Raw genomic sequence first — 17,979 nt, forward strand, 5'->3', positions numbered from 1 at the left:
TAGACATGACTCTGTCTGTTTTTCAATGTGACTCCAGTAAGTTGTCGTTCCATCGTTTTCGTATTCCTCCTACCGATCGTCTTCCTATTGGGGAACCGTCTCTTGCAGTCTTTACTACTATATTTGTTGTTATTCGGTATATAATCATCCCATTCGACTTTTCTATTTTTTACCCAGTCCTTGATGTTCTCCACCTTGCGTCTACGTCGTATACCTGTATTGCGAGCTCTGTCCCATAGTGTTTTACCATCAAGTGTTTTCATCACTGCTGTTTCTAACATTATTTTTGTCCTCTCTGTTTCAGGTCGTGTTCCTGCCGCGTATGTCTGATGACTGTTTTGTAAATTCTGCTTTTCATTTCTTTCCCGATATTTTTATTTCTCCATATTGTTTTATTCAGGCAACCAGCGGCTGTGTTTGCTCTATTCACTAGATCTTCCACTTCTGTTTCGAGCTTTCCGTAGCTAGATAATGTGATGCCTAGATATTTAAACTAATCACTTGTTCTACTATCTGGCCTTCCAGTTCCAATTTACATCTTAGTAAATTTGCGGTTATGACCATGCACTTTTTGGGGAAATTAACATGTTAAATTTTCTAGCGGTTATATTAAATTGGTGCAGCATACGTTTTAAATCATCTTGGTTAAGGTTGAACACTCGAGGACTCAGGGAATCCCCTTGTCTTATCCCATTGCGAGCTTCAATAGGGTCAGTTAGTTCTTCTTTTATTTTTACTTTTATTGTGTTGTTTTGGTAGATCTTTTCGATCGTTTTGATTATTCCTAAAGGTATCTCTCTTGTATACAATAAGTGGATAACGTCCTTTAATTTGACCCGCTTAAATGCCTTCTTAAGGTCTACGAAACATAAATACGCCGGTTTATTGTATTCGAATGATTTCTCTTGCACTTGCCTCATTATAAATATTGCGTCGGTGTATGATCTTCTCGACCTAAAACATTGTTCCTTCTTCTGCTAGTGTTATAAATTTAGTTTATTTGTTATCAGTTTGGTTGTTAACTTTAATGTTGTGTTTAATAAATTAATTTCTCTGTAATTTTCCGGGTCCGATTTGTCTCCCTTTTTGAAGAGATGTATTAGGATGCTTGAAAATTGTTTTTATGTATGAGTAACTATTTTAATTTTATATTGAACTTAAAATTTGTACTCTAGGCTGTTATAATTCCGTAAAAACACCGACAACAGGACAAGTTATGGTGATCTTTGTAGGCTTTCGCCTGTTCAAGGTGTGGCTCCTTCCTTTTTCTGCGTGAGTCCGGATCGGGGGGTACAGAAGAAAAGACGTTGTGTGGAGCTATGGTATACTTGTTGGTAGAAGCAAGGATGGGAAGGCAGTTAATTTGTGGAGGATATCCATTTATGTTACTATTGAGCTCTATGGGATTTTCGAGATGTCTCTTGGAGTAGTGTTTTTGGCTAATGCCTATGGTATTGCCTACGATATTTTGGGAGAAGTTCTACTAAGTTTAGAAGCTTAACTCGCAGGAATGAAACTTTATTTTGAGGAGTTCTGGCGAGTACTTGCCCTCGGCGATGGCATGGTGTTTTAAACATCTCCTTTGCTATGATACTCGAGCTTTCGATTGTTCTTACAACGTACCTTTTACTGAGGATTTCGACCCGATTTCAGATTTTAGGGATGTTAGATACTTGGTGGATTAATGCTAACGAATAATCACGATCTTTGCCCATAATTCTCCTTGGTTTAATTGTCTTTTGTTAATTGAGAGGTATAAGGTTTTGTATGTAAATAAACTAAAAAACAATAAAGCACCAGGAACGGACGGAATTTCGGCAGAATTATTAAAGCATGGAGGATCCGAACTCTGGGAAAGAATCCATTACTTAATAACATTAATATGGACGAAGGAGCAAATGCCAGAGGAATGGACAGTTGGCCTCATACAGCCAATATATAAAAAAGGGGATAAGAGGGAACGCCAGAATTATAGGCCAATTTCATTGCTAAATGTAATATACAAAATTCTTTCTAGTATAATCTACAATAGATTATTCGAATACTCCGAAAATATAATTGGTGATTATCAAAATGGATTCAGACCAAATAGAGCCACTACAGATAACATATTCATACTAAGAATGATACAAGAAAAAGCTTATGAATACGACATAGACCTATATAATATGTATATAGACTTTAAACAAGCTTTTGATAGTGTGAAAAGAGACAGAATGCTGGAAGACCTTTGTAATCTAGGTATACCTAAGAAATACATCAGCCTCATAAAAATGACGTTGCAGGGTTCAAAAGCCACAGTCAGAGTAGATGGAGAACTGACTCCCCTGTTTAACATCAACATGGGATGCTACATGCTATTCAACCTAGTTCTTGAGGCAGTCATCAGAAAAACCAATATAACCGGCCATATAAACACCAAATCAGTACAAATTACTGCATATGCAGACGATGTAGCCATCATTAGTAGGAATAAGCCACGACTAATGGAAGTGTTCAAACAAATTGATCCTGGAGCAAGAAAAAGAGGTCTCAAAATAAACGAAGCAAAAACGAAGTATATGACAGTCAAAAGAATAACTGACAATGAAAATAATATCACAATAGACAACTATACTATCGAACGAGTGACTATACTATCGAATGAGTGGATGCCTTTACATATCTCGGCACAGAAATCAATCAGAAGAACTCCGTAAGTAGCGAAATTAATGCACGTATTTCTAGAGGGAATCGTACATACTATGCTAATAAAAGATTGATGACATCGAAATTATTAGACAAAAGAACCAAAATGACTATCTACAAAACACTGATTAGACCCGTAGTAACCTATGGATGTGAAATTGGGTAATGACGAAAAAGAAGAGTTAAATGAAGGTTATGACATTGTAAGATTTGTGAAAAGTTAAAGACTGTCATGGCTGGGACATGTGCAGAGACAAAACGATGCAAAAACAACAAAGAAAATTAAAAGTGAAACTGGAACAAACCATGAAGTGGAGATATCCAGGAGTGGCTAGTATACCTGTTGAATACAAAGCACGTGGTGTTCGTGTGTATTAAGGTATAAAAAATGCTTATTAAAAGCTTAAAAATTTTTTTTTAAAGAAGATCTTTTCGGAATTAAATCATTCCATCATCAGTTTACTAAAAGAGAGAGTAAAAATACCAATATTAAAAAACAAGTAAGTTAAAATTTAAATATATAGAAAGAACACATTGGTTTTTTACTACTTACATAAAAAGTTGTTAAAAACATTGTATGGCCACATAAAAACATTGGAAGGACATCCGTATTAAAAACAATCCTCATGGTATTTATCAAGGTAAATGCAATAGACTGTTAACTTGTTGATTATTAAAAACTGAAAATGGGGGCATCTTACATGACCCCCTGCATTTTTTATACCTTAATACACACGAACACCACGTGCTTTGAACAAAGAAAATGTTACAATGGAAGCCCATAGGAAGGCGAAAAAAAAGGAAGGCCCAGAACGAGATGGTTGGATGACGTGGAAGACGACCTGAAAACAATGAACATAAGACAATGGAGAAGAAGGGCACAAGAGAGATCTGAATGGAAGGACATAGCCAGACAGGCAAAGACCCATCCAGGGTTATGATGCCAAAAGAAGAAGAAGAAGAAGAAGGTTTTGTATGTGTGTAGGAGAGTAACATTATTATCATTGCCAAATTTACCACATAATGCTTTCAGGAGATTAGCTCTCTGTCTCAGCTTGTTTAGGGCCTTTTAACATCTAATATATAATTTAATATTAAATAATATTTGAGCTATGGAGTCGAGGTGTGCTTGGGACTTGGAACACAGAACGCTCTCTTTCCTAATAGTTGGGGGATTCTGTGGAGAGCAGGGCAGTGTCGCCAGCATAAAGGATATTTTCGTATCGGTTGCTGAGGATAGGGAAGACGGTGTTATAAATTGTATACGGTATAGGCGTTAGAATTAAGCCCCGTGAAACTCCTGCTTGAGGAACGACAGGTGTAGACAGTTTGTCAGCAACTTTGACGCTCATAGTTCGAGAAAAGAGGTATGAGCGAATTATTTGTAGAAAAGTAATAGCAACCAAGACTTAGCACCCGTCAAGAAGCTTTAAATTCTACTACCCTTGTTAAAATATCACTAAAGATCCATTGTTAACGAAACCGCTGTAATTCATAATCTAATGTTCATTAACTATCTTTCGTCTGTACTTATTCCAGATAATAAACAATCTAAACAAACTATTTTGATCGAAGGCTTGATACCAATCATATTACTATTTTAATCATATGTACATACAAAAGTAAAAGCTTCTGGTTTTATCTCCACTGAAAAACAAGCTATGCTTAAAAATTCATCAACACTTGCTTTACTAAGCGTTTAAATGATGATGTTTGCTAAGTGATCAGAAATTGTTTATTTAACTAATTGTATATATATATATATATATATATATATATATATATATATATATATATATATATGTATATTGCTTGTTATTTCCTGACCGTGAATTTTTAAATAGAAACTTTTTTGAATATAGAATAGAAAAACACTTAATTATTGCTTAAATGTTTCGGCTATTTGCCACGGATATCTGCTCATGGATTTTTAATGATAACGTCTTACTAAAACATCATAAAAACTAGAAACAGGTGCCTTAATTATTAATATACCTTGGGAGGACAAGGAAGTAGGAATCCGATAATAGTTTAGAATCTTCCACTGCATGTGTAATAGTGTGTTCTTCTGTTTATTAAGTATTGCTTGTCAAATTTAACGTGATACTTGGCCGATTTGAAATTAGGCTCCACCCACGATGCGCATTCGACCACAACACAATTCGTCCTTATTATTTCTTGGCCCTTCGAAGTGCAAGGTACTTTTTTTTATTTTACTTATGTTTAAAGTTACTGTGTGTTGAAGAAATATCGTATTACAATAGATTTGACTTTTTAAATAATTATTGTGAAGTATTTTAAATTATAAACGTGGATTTTCATTCAAAATTAGAAGGCAAAGTCTTGTCTGGACAAACGAGGGAGATAATAGCAAATGTAATTATTTTTATGCAGAGAGAAGCGATGCAAAATCCGCATGTTAAAGATTTTAAAAAAGTTCAAGAGCGTGCTTCATTAGCAACGGGAGTACGTATAGCCACTATAAAACGGATCTCTTGTGAAATGAAAAATATAGAAGAAGGTGCTTCTACATCATTTTCGACGCCTAACAAAAGAATGAGATCTGCCCCAAAATCCAACTTTTTTGATTTTGACAAAGGTTTACTTCGGCGTATAATAATAAATTATTATGTCACGGAAAAACGAGTTCCTACATTGCGACATATAACAAAAAAAATTAATGAAGACAATATTTATACAGGGTCGCATGAAACTTTGAGAAAAGTGATGAGAGATATGGGATTTCGATGGAAGAAAGCGAAGCATAGCAGGAAAATCCTAATGGAAAAACCCGATATACAAGTGCTCCAGAGGAAGTTTCTCAGAAATATTAAACAATATAGGGAAGAAAATCGGCCCATAATTTACATGGATGAAACTTATATTCATTCCTCTCATACCCATGACTGATACTGGGGAGACAACACCACCGAAGGTTTGCACAAGTCAGTATCCAAAGGGCAAAGGCTGATTATTGTTCACGCCGGCGGCCAAATGGGGTTCATAAAAAACGCATGTTTGACATTTAAATCTGGTACGAAGTCTGGAGATTATCATAACGAAATGAACTATATTAATTATAAAAAATGGATTCATGAAAAACTTATTCCTAATATACCAGCCCGTAGTGTATTGGGTATTATTATACCAGCCCAACGGGGCTAGTATTATTCTATTGTAAAGAAATAAACAACATATTAAAATATTTATGACTTACTCAAATGCTAAAATGCCGAAGATCCGAAGAATAAAAGTATACGACTATAATATAAAATATTACGACAACTCTAGTATAAAAATTAAGTAATAAATGTTTCGTCGGTATGTTCCAGGTATAAGATTAACTACTGTTCTTTTATTCTTATACAGTTTACTGTAACGTAAATGTAAAGCTTTCATCTCTGCCAATATTCCTCTTATAAAATTACAGAACGAGACATTTATAGAAGTATTCGAAAAACCTGCCGCTTCAACATGACTGAATGGTCAATATTAATGAGTCAAATAAAATATAATTATTAGAAGAATTTTTTACCAAGTAACAAAAACAAAATATTTTGTATTTTGAGAAAAAATTGAAACGTCAAAATAACATACAATATAGACATATCATAGAAGTTCCATTAATAAATAAAGTCACTCTCTGTAAACTTGTAGTATGGAGTGTACCAACGAGGCGAAGAGACCGAGCGCATTATGTATCTCTTTTCCTCCGAATGCGTTCTCACTTAATTTTCTACGCAAGTGGACAAATTTGTCAAGTATCACCTTAAATTTGACAAGCTGTATTAATCGAATGCTTGTTCACTAACAATCTAGAATTCTTTATTGTCATATTACAACAACGTATATTGCGATATCAATCTATATAAAAAGCTAGGAAAACAAGTCACACTGTTTGTCCGGTAGGGTAACTACGCCACCTGGGAAAGAAATCTGAACTACCAACTGACAGGAATAAACTTAGACAAATAAAATGTAAAATATTTATTTACCAAATGAAGTATCTAATAAAAAGTTATCTGGAAGATAAATTGTGTCATTGTAGTTTGATATGTTATAGGTTATCACAAAATTAAAAATATATCCTAAATATTGTTGTGTATTGTGGATGAGAGACATGGATCCGGTATTAGAAGATTTAATGAAATCGAAGAGTATGATGTTTAATGTTTATAAACTCAGTGCGAGAATAAAATATTTGAGGCAGAATCGACCATTTTATTTTTGGAATGATAAAAACTTTTTTAAGAGGTTAACATTAAGCAAACTGGCAGTGATCTATATTATGAGAATATCTTGTAAATAGTTGTCAATAAAATATTATGAAAGTAGATATTTTACCTCTTTCTCTTTACTTAGTTTAGGCATTCAATGTTTCCATAATCTTGATAAATGTATAGTCTATTATAATGATAAATGTATAGTGAATGTGTTTATTTCAGAACTAAGGTATAACCTTTTCATGTGTTGAGAATATCTAAATATAGAAAAATATAGTAAGAATACAGAATATGTGAATACAATAGCAATGCAATACGAATTGCATTAGTTTCTTGAAAAAAATTGGACAATTAACTTAAAATGCATGATAAAAATGTAAAAAATAGTTTTGGATTGCATAAGTACCTTTGGAAATTATTATATCTGTATAACTGATCTAAAAAATAAACATAAGTATCCTCTTATTAACAAAACAAAAGATTACTTCAATCCCTTTCTCTAAATAAATAAGCAAAGATAAGCAAGTCTGCTCGTGTTTCAATTCTAATGAGTATTTTTAAAATCAAAGTCGATGGATTAACAACTGATAAAACAAACATATTTTTTAATACAATGTAATACAAAGTACAAAAATGAAATTCGGTACCTTCCCAAGCTGTCATCCTTATGACGACCTTTATCTTTATCATATAAATGCACCTGCAGCTGACCATCAATAGATTCGACGGTAAACTATATAAAGCGTAAGAAAAACAATCAACATAAATATGTAAGTAATGTGATGTGATTAAAATAAGGAAATATCTTTGAAAAGAGTATTGTTTACACTGGGGGTTTCATCTACAACAATACATACACAAAAAAGGTACAATTACATATTAATACAGTAAGGTCTCGTTTTATGCGATGGATACGTTCCACAGAAAAGCGCATATAAAAAAATTGCATAACAAAAAGACCTTTCTTGCCTTGAAAAACGAGGCAAACATCCCGTAGCCTTCTAAAATTACATAAAACCAAGACAAAAATAAAAGTTTCCAGAAATTAAAAGAAATTATGCTGCATGATAAATTACTTCGAATATCTGAAAGAAATTCATGAAAAAGCTTATAAAAAACAGGTCCATATTTCTATTCGTTTTTGTGACTATTTATTCACATCGTGTCGATAAACAGTAAAACAGGGGAACCTGTTTATTTTACTAGTATTGTTGTTGTAAGTAAATTAATTATTTATAAACTTTGTCTGCAGGTGGATGTGTTCTTGTTCTAAAACCTGTTTAAAATAGTTTAATTCTTCAATACTCTTCCAGTTTAAATCATGTTTTTCTATGAATGTTCTAACATTAACTGCTTTTTCTTGTTTTACCTGTAAAGTAAATTTTTGCCTTTTAAAGCACGTAGTCTAAGATATTTATTTATTAAGAGCGGTTTTAATGTCCGATCTCCTGATGTATTGCTACAAAGTATGTAATAATGTTACTCGATCTTTACTTGCTTTATGTCCACTTGTAGTTTTTTCATTCTTTGTGATGTAAGTACAGTTAGGCATTTTTTTCCAATACAGTCGTGTTTCATCAGCGTTAAATACTTGATCGGCACAATAGTCCCCATCTTCAATAATTTTTGCTAGCTCCTGTGGAAATATTTTTGCTGCTGCTTTATCTGCTGTAGCATTATCTTCTGTGAACTTGATATTAGCTATCCTTTGCTAGCTGAAAATTTTTTACCAGCTTGGGAAGTGGAAGTTGGTGGCTCGGACTGTTTCATTAACTCATAAAACTAAAGAGCTTTTTTTCTCTAAACTGAAGAGACTCTGTCTTCTCCTGTTACTAAGCGATCTAAAATTGCAATTTTAGTTTCCAGCTAAATTGATTGTCTTTGATGTTTTTTTCTCCATTGGGTCAAATAAAATCTTAAAAAACATTAGACTTACGATATTGAGATAGCAAAAACCTCTTCTAATGAAAAATAAAACTTTACGACACTCACTTGAAATCTCTCAATCCGAGTGCTGCTTATTATACTGCAACTTGGAATTAGCAAAACTTTCACCAACTTATAAAACAAAGCACCGCTAAGAGAAAAATTATTTTAAAACAATAACATACAGTACAACCTCGTTAATCCGGACCTCGTTCATCCGGATGTAAAGATTATCCGGATCAATCCGGAAAGAAAAACTAAAAAAAAAAAATTTGATAATTGTATGTATGTATGTAATGCTATTTCCCGGTCACTAATTTGTTGCCTTGAGTGATCGGACGGTCTAGGGACACGCTGGAAAGAGAAAGTCGAGGAGCAATGACCGCCGCACCCCCATCCCCCTTCACCGGCGGCCGGCACGGGCACTCACTCCGGCCAGGCGGCGCGGCAAAGGCCTAGTCTATTGTCAATGACAGAGACAGTCACGGACACAAAGACAGTCAGTCAGTCTCATGCCCGGGTATCTTTTATGGGAGTGACAGCCCTCTGAAATTTGTATTTGAGTTGTATTATTTACGATTAAATAATTGTTTGCTTTTTTGCCATCATATTTAAATAATTATGGTCTTTAACTGTTTGCGTTAATGGTTGTAATAATTACAATAAGGATGCTCAAATGCATATTTTTCCAAAAGATAGGGCGGTAAGTAGAAAATGCTGGTATAAGATTTTATTTATTTTTTAATAATTGCCTTAAAATGTCCGATGTTGTCCCAAACTTCTTTCCTTTCACGTTATGATGTGTATTAGAATTGTTGCCGATATATAATTAGGTAAAAGTTTTTTAGGAAGTAAAATTATTGCCATTAAAAATGTGGCAATTCTTGAATGTTTTAAGAACTTATTCTATAACACTTTTGTTTATTTGTCTTTTTGTAAAGCACCTCTAGAAACATACTGTGTAACATTATTTCACTGAAAATATTAAAAACAAACTATTTATTTTTTAGCTTTATGATATTTGGATTAATAAAATTGACAGAGAAGACTTGAAGATGAAGCCTATGGACAGGGTCTGAAAGTCATACCGCATTTGCACAATTCATTTTGGACCAGAAGCCCGCTATGTTGGATCGAGATATAAGTCCACCTTGAAATGTGATGCTATTCTTTCTCTGTTTCCCAATACTGCTTGCAGGAGGGAAGATGGGTTTTATTAGTTATGTCCTAAATTATATTTTCATAGAAATCTGGATGTTTTCATAGTGTTACCAAGAAATGTAAATAATAGGTATTAAGCACATGTTTTTTTACAGCTTCTTCGGCTAAAGTGTATAAGTCCCCTACAGAGAAATCTAGAACGGAGCAAAGAGAATCAAGAGAAACTGAACAGGTTAGGATTGTTATGCCATCAACTTCTCAATAAATATGTGAAGAAATTTTACCACTTCGTTCTACATCTACACCAGAACGAAAAATTGAAACTGAATACGTAATGTGTACCCCAACAAAAGTGTCAAGTAAGTTTTTTTGTAACATAAATTAGGACGTATCTAAAGATTTTATGTTACCTATCATGAACTAAGTTGCAATATTTAAAAGTTCATGCAATGTAGGTTATAATTTTTTTACAGATTGAAAAAAATTATAATTGGGATTTTAATAATTATTCTAGGTGCTTATTTAAGTTCCCAAAATAGTAGAGTAACAGCCGGTTTCCGAAAGGCTAATCATTATCAAAATTAGGTAATCTACTGTTAACAGTCGATTAAATGCATTTTGTGTTGCAGAAACATCGATCAAACTTCAATCACATAATACACATTAACTAATCTAACAAGCAAATAATCGATGATTAACAGCCTGTCAGAAGTATTTTGGGTTTCCGAAACGCTAATTATCGTTTTATCTATGTCAAACTTCTGTCATACTAGCTTGTCAGGTAATCTGAGATTTTTGGACGATTAATCTTATAATATTTGGTTATGTACCAATGGTTGTAAGTAAATAAAATAAAATCTTTGGTTACGTTGTAAGATACATAAACCTAAGATGTTTTATAAAAAGCCGTTTTTTAGAAAGAAACCAAATATATTGTTACAAAAGTTCAGTTTAAGAATTGAAGATGATAAATGACAAATTGGTAAACATTAACGAACGACACAAAATTATTAGTTAGTTAGGTTATGTTTGTTTGTTGATTTTCAGAATGCAGATTACACAGAAACAGGAATGATGGTAAAGTGAAACAGCAACATTACTTTCTTAATTTAGAACAAGATAAAGAACAATTCGTACAGAAATAATAAACGATTACAATCGATTCTACTGTTTCCATGTAAAATCGTATGTCAAATAATATATAATCGGTGATCACGTAATTTTACCATAATTTTCATTTCGGAAACCTGTCGCTTGTTAACAATTGATCAAACTTGATACTTGGTTACATGATTTGAAGAACGTTTCGGAAACCGGCCGTAAATGTAGTTTTTACTACAGAATAGCCACTTTTTAACCAACTACATTTAAATACATGTAATTAATATTTATAAAAAAAATAAAGTAGAAAAAGAACCCACATTTGTTTTATTTTTGTAGTCGAAACCTCAAAATTAATCTTTATATTTGAAGAATTACGAGAAGATTTTTTAAAAAGCTGTTGCTTTCCTAAGGCCGCCAGATGGCGCATTGTCCAGAAATAACCTACACAGTTTCCTATCTATTCAGTAATATATTATTCTTTATCTATGGTCAGTCTGTCACGTGCTAGCCACTGGGAGACATCGTTCTGCTATCGTACTGTGCGGTGTATATTTTGTAACACTGTGCGTTAGCGTGTGCGTGTGTGAGTTAAAATGGCGTCGAAACCAAAACGAAATGTGCTTACAATGGATAAACAGTTAGATGCGTTGAACCGAATCGACAGGGGCGAACCTTTAAATAAACTTGCTGCAGAGCTCGGTGTAGTGACATCAACTGTGTCGGACTGAAAAAAAAAATCGGAAAAATATTGAAGACCTTTGTTTCAAGATGATATCTAAAGACAGTTTACAGGGTAGAGGAACTATCAAAAAGGCTAAAAATGAATTGTTGGACGAGGCATTATTTATGTGGTATAGTGCTCAGCGAGAACGTGGTGTCTCTATTTCTGGGCCGATTTTGTCTGAGAAAGCGGCAAACTTAAACAAAAAATTACCAAATCCAGATACAGATTTTACAGCTAGTCAGGAATGGCTAGAGCGGTTCAAAAATCGGCATGGCATCCGACAATTATCCGTCACTGACGAAAGCCTTTCTAGTGATCAGGCAGGTAGTGAACGATGTAAGGACACATTTCAACAAATTATTTCTTTTGAGAACCTGTCACCTGACCAAATTTACAATGCGGACGAAACAGGACTGTTTTACCGAGCAAAACTTTGGCTTCTAAAGTTGAGGAATCAGCCAAGGGTTACAAAAAAAGCAAGGATCGGTTAACTGCTATGGCTTGTAGCAATGCTTCTGGAAACCATAAACTTCCACTAGTGATAATTGGGAAGTCAAAAAATCTCCGTGCACTTAAAAATGTAAATCGTGCGTCTCTGCCTGTAGTGTATCAAAATCAAAAAAAGTGCGTGGATGAACAGCTTTATTTTTAAACAGTGGTTTTTTGAAAGTGAAAAAAATCCTCAAAGAAAACAAACTGCCCCAAAAAGCGATTTTGTTTCTCGACAATGCACCATCTCATCCTGCAGAAGAAGATCTCAAAAACGGGCATATTAAAGTTAAGTTTCTCCCCCCAAATGTGACTGCAATTTTGCAATGGATCAGGGTGTCTTGGATACTGTCAAGCGTGTTTATCGTAGGGAACTCTAAAGCAAAGTTATTGAAGAAGAAGGCGAACAGAGCCTGATTGATTTGTTAAAGCGTATAAACGTCAAAGACGTGATCTACATGCTTGCAGACGCTTGGGATCATGTAAAAAAAATTATTCTTCAAAAGTCTTGGAAAAAATTGTGGCCAAACATAATATGCCTTATAATGAATGCTGGCACTTCGCACACAAGTGAACCAGATGAAACCACAAGTGAATCAGATGAAACCACTGTTAATGCAGAGGAATTATTAGGCATGTTTGCAAGAATTGATGGTTGTTCCGATGCTGATATTGACAACTTCAATGATTGGTTATCAAACAACAACGAGGGAGGTTATCTGTCATGACAGATGACGAAATAATTGCAGCGTGCACATCTATTCAGGAAGCAGACGACAGCGAGGGCGAGGCGGAGGGATACAGCGCACGGCCAAAGATGACACACGCGGACGCGACGTCACAGCTGAACAACATCATGGCGTATTTGGAGCAACAGCAAGATACCACGCCAGCTGAACTAATGATGGTGAAACGTTTACGTGATCGTGCCGCATTGAAACGTCACACAAAGTTAAAACAAAGGAAGATCAATGACTTTTTTGTAAATAAAAACTAATGCTCGCGTAAATCATGTAGGGTGTAAATATAGTAAGTTACCATTTCACATGTAGTTTTATTAACTTTATTATATTTCCGGATTTTCGATTTACCGGATCGCTTCCGGTCCCAGTTAGTCCGGTTAAACGAGGTTGTAACCTTTCAATGCGAAACTCGCAATGCTGTAATAGGGACATCATGTAACAAGGGAATCCCCGAATTGCAAAGGCTCACTTTACTGACTTCTGGATGTGAATAGTTAATATTTAATTATAATAGAAATTTTCGGATGAAATACAAACCGCACAATTTTAAACTCGCATAAAAATAATCCGCATAAAAAGATACCTTACTGTATTCGATTTTATGACTCAATAGTAATAACATAACTTAACATATCTTTCAGAAAAGCTTTCTGTAGCTTAGAATCATATATATATATATATATATATATATATATATATATATATATATATGAGTATGAGTGATGCAAAAGTATGTAATAAATTCATTATTCCAGAAATAGACGACTTCTGAAAAAAATCTTAAAACACGTCAATTTTAATTTTTGAATGGCCATCAATTACTATATACAGTCCATCTAATTTACTTACCGTTGCACGTCATTATTATTGACAGAGATCGAAGTTGACATAGGTGCCAAAGTATAAAAAAATCCTGAATCCATTTTAAATCAAATAGGTCACAATTATTGCAAAAGTGGATTATACAACAAAACAAATTAATATTTAATGTAAATACACACAAACAAAACAAGAGTTAAAAAATAATCTTGTTAAAAACAATTTGAGCCGCTTGTATGCGTTGTATAAAGATGTACTAAAATGTAATAGTTAAACAAAAACAACACTTTCTTCATTACTTATTAACATTAGTCAACACCGCAACTGTCAAATAAGTGTTACCAATTTATGCCGAAATATCACCTTCGTTCGATTACAGTTACAGTGTGTTCCGAACAAATGTTCTTCATAAAAACGCTTTATAATGCATTTATACAAATTAAATGAAACATATTATTGTGTATTTCTTTAAGTTAACATTAATAGAAATCTTTTAATATTATTTCCGTATATAATAAAATATGTCTAGTGGCTGTAATGCCAGTGTACTCGGCAAAGTGATTCTAAAAAAGACCACACCTACCGCCTAAATATTTCGTGTTGGTATCATGTGAACTCACGGACTATGACGCGGATGACGTGCAACGGTAAGTAAATTAGATGAAGTATATGTGTTGGACATCATCAGTGTCGGTGTAATGACGTAATCGACTATTTTTTTAATACAAACCGAGGTCATGGAACATCTCAATTGAAAGGTCTCCTAATCGCAACCATGTATTATCCAAGTATTTTGTTATTCCATAACAAAGAAAAAATTTTAAGATTTATTGTTTTTATGGAACTTTTTTAAATTCCATTATCAATTCATAACAATTTTTAATAATAATTTCACAAATAATTTTTCTCTAAAACAAGAAATTTTCAAAAATGTACTTAAAATTTGTACATTTTCCATCAAGAAATACAATTTTAATCCTCTTCAGTGACACTTGAAAACATTGCAATCAAGTTTCTTCTTAATATATTATATTTATACAATGATTTGAATTATTGTTTTGGGGAAAATTTGACAATTGAACCTTGTTTTGACCTTCAGCCAATTTCAACATGTTATTGTTTATAATGCTCATCAATCCAAAATTTATGTAACTTAATTTTAGAAAGTCTTCGATACATTTCCCATTTCAATTTCCCACTATTTCATCAATTTTTTAAAATTAAGTGTCATTTTTTGAAAAATCATTTAAAAGAGCCATTGGATTCTGCTCTTTCTGTCGGCTGCTTCAACCTCAACTAAATTGTCGGGTTCTTACATCCGTACCACAAACAAATTTTTTTGCTTTTCAAATTCCAACATTTTGCTGCTCTAACGGATTTAACTTTCCCAAAAATTATATCTATTTTCTGCACCATTTTATCAGTTGAAATTTAATTAATTCCGCTTCAACCTTAGTCCAATTCTGTCTTATATGTATGATAGGTTAGGAATCTATCTTTTATCCGGTTCTATAGCTGTTATCACTTGTCATTAGCGGCTTGGAAATTGTTGTGGTTTTGGTTGGATATATCTAATTGTTCAGTCATATTAAATATTTTGTTAAAAGTTCAAGCTATTGAAATTAAATTAGCAATAATTAGCTGAGAAGTCTATGGATTTTTGCTTCTTATTGACGACAAAAGTGACTTATTCTCGTTTAATTCAACTTTTAGTTAGAACTACATTTTTAAGCGACCGTTAGCTTTTCTTCCACCTTTTATTCAAAATATGAAAATTTAAGAGTATGTAAGACATAAATTCTTATTAAATAACTTGCAAAATGTCCAACTTGTTTTAGTTAAATTTAATATTAAAAATAAAATTTCAACATTCAAAAAAATACCAGATTATCGTTGTATTTTTAAACACCCAGTATAAACCTGCTTTTATAAGTATGAATGATAAAATGAAGCTGTGCTAAAGCATTACAAGCAAGTGAAGAATGTAAGAAGAGTTTTAATTTTAGGATAGATTCAAGACATAGAAAATGAACACTTAAGAGTCAAGCATTCTGTTGTGTTATTTTGAAAAATTAAAACTCTGCCTTGTTTACCGACAACAACCGATTAAACTATATACCCAAAATTTGTTAGTAGGATATCATTACTTATACGAGAGATCCAAAAGTTTTCTTAGGAATAGAGACATTCCATTACATAAATCAAGATTTATTCAAAGTTTTCTTATTTCAGTGCACAAATCCACTTTGCCTCTGACGTTGAGATGTGTAGTTGTTTTTGATGGGCCAGGGTGGAACACCATAAGAATTCTTATTAGGTCTATGAGGGAGACACTCTTTTCTTTTAGCGGCGAGACTATCTTTTTGATCTTTGTTGCCATGCTCTCTCTTTTTTGTTTGTTTAAAACAGTAATAAACAACGTTGGTCATATATAGCATTTACCTTGATGATTGTAAAATCATTAAAAAACGAGTACTTTTCTGTTACATGCGGTACGATATTTTCTCTTCTACTAAACTAACGACAAATAAAGATCATGCACAATTATTTTCATGCACTAGGTAGATACATTATAATATGCAAATCAACAAATAGAAAACTTTTGGATCTCTTTTTGTGGTTTTTGTCTTACCTTCCTAAGTTTTCATCACCACCCGTATCATCTTTGTCCCAAATGTGTACATAAAGTTGTTGTCCATTTGATTCCAGTATTTGAAACTGGTAAAATTAAAATAAAACAGCTATTGTAAACCAAATAAAAAAAAATTAAACTAACTGAAGAAGTTGAATAACGTTGACAAGAGATAATGGTTGTACCCAGTAAATTGAAATTTCGCAGGCTTTATTTACTCCAGTCGTCAGAGACGAAAATACCACTGAACCTCTAAAAATCATACGAACAAGCTGAATTTTGCTGAGAATGTCAATATTGCCAAAATCTTTACGCCGTAGAAAATAATGTTTAAAAAAAATGTAGCTGTGATAATTTTGGACAAAAACGTTTATTAGCATTTTTTGTGTAGAATGAACCGTTCTCACAGAAACAACGCTTGAAGCGATCGGTGATTTTATCGGTCCTATCGACAAAAATCAAAATACATTTTAAAGGTAAATAATGCAGCTTTCGTACGCAATTTTTGTGTTTTGTCGCAAATGAAGTCGGTTCTTTTAAAGGTATTAAATAAATAAACATTGCGCGATTAAGTTTGTTGATTCTAAAATTTTAGCTGCGAATATGATAAAGCCTAAAAAATATAATACCGACGAAGCACGAAAGGAAGCTAGGAATGCTCGATGAAGGGAAGTTAGAGCTCAGCAAAATGAAGAACAACGAGCACAGGAAGCGGAATCGAAGCGCCGAAGCGAAGAAGAGAGTCCTGAAGCTAGATTAAGTAGGAAGCAGCGAGAATCCGCGTCACATAGGACACGAAGACCATAAAAAAATGACTTTAAAAGACAAGGATGACTAGACAAAGTTTAAGTACTTCGGCAGGCACGTCAATGTTAGAAAATCCAGAGGACGCCGCTAGTAGAAGGGAGGGTGACTTGGTGCGTCTTCGTCGACATCGAGAAGGTTGGCACAAGAAGCCGTACTTCGAAAAAATTGGAAGGAGCCAGAAAAATTGGAGGGAACTACGATAAAATAGGAGGAAATAAAAAAATTGAGTGGAGTATCTGTAAATGGCAACTGACTGGATCCCCGTCGCATGGAAACTGGCAAAATCACTAGTTTGCTTATATTTTAGTGCTTCGCGTTTAATTACACACAGCGTTAAATTATTTTCACGTAAAAATGACTATAACTTTGACAGCGCTCTGTATAAGATACTAACGTGTAGCTTTAACCTTCCACGGCTGGCGCGCGGACAAAATCTCTGCGCTGATCTAAACTTTTCAATTTTTCAAAAACTACCCACCCTTTTTTCTTGTTCGCCCATGTACCTTCCACAAATGTTAATTGATTTATTCATACCAAGCGTCAGTCGCATCCTGATCGTTGATGTGAAGGTATTAGAGATTGCGGACAAATTCTCCGCGCGCCAGCCGTGTTGTTTTGAAATTTTGAATGTATATAATTACATTGGATTATAAAGGCCTAAAT

The 17,979-nt window shown here is 33.6% G+C and overlaps 1 protein-coding gene across 2 annotated transcripts in view; it reads right to left on the bottom strand.

The window, feature by feature from the left end:
• Positions 1–17,979, bottom strand: part of Esyt2 (extended synaptotagmin-like protein 2) — a 67,374-nt gene that overhangs the window by 26,209 nt on the left and 23,186 nt on the right. The window contains exon 10 of one of the 2 annotated variants that reach the window (XM_072532963.1): positions 7,559–7,644. In XM_072532963.1, coding sequence (XP_072389064.1) covers positions 7,559–7,644 — 86 coding nt within the window. Of the gene's footprint in view, positions 1–7,558; positions 7,645–16,509; positions 16,596–17,979 lie in introns of both variants that reach the window. The other variant, XM_072532962.1, reaches the window with a different exon arrangement.

Source organism: Diabrotica undecimpunctata, chromosome 5 (genome assembly GCF_040954645.1).
Source record: "Diabrotica undecimpunctata isolate CICGRU chromosome 5, icDiaUnde3, whole genome shotgun sequence".
Lineage (NCBI taxonomy): Eukaryota > Metazoa > Arthropoda > Insecta > Coleoptera > Chrysomelidae > Diabrotica > Diabrotica undecimpunctata.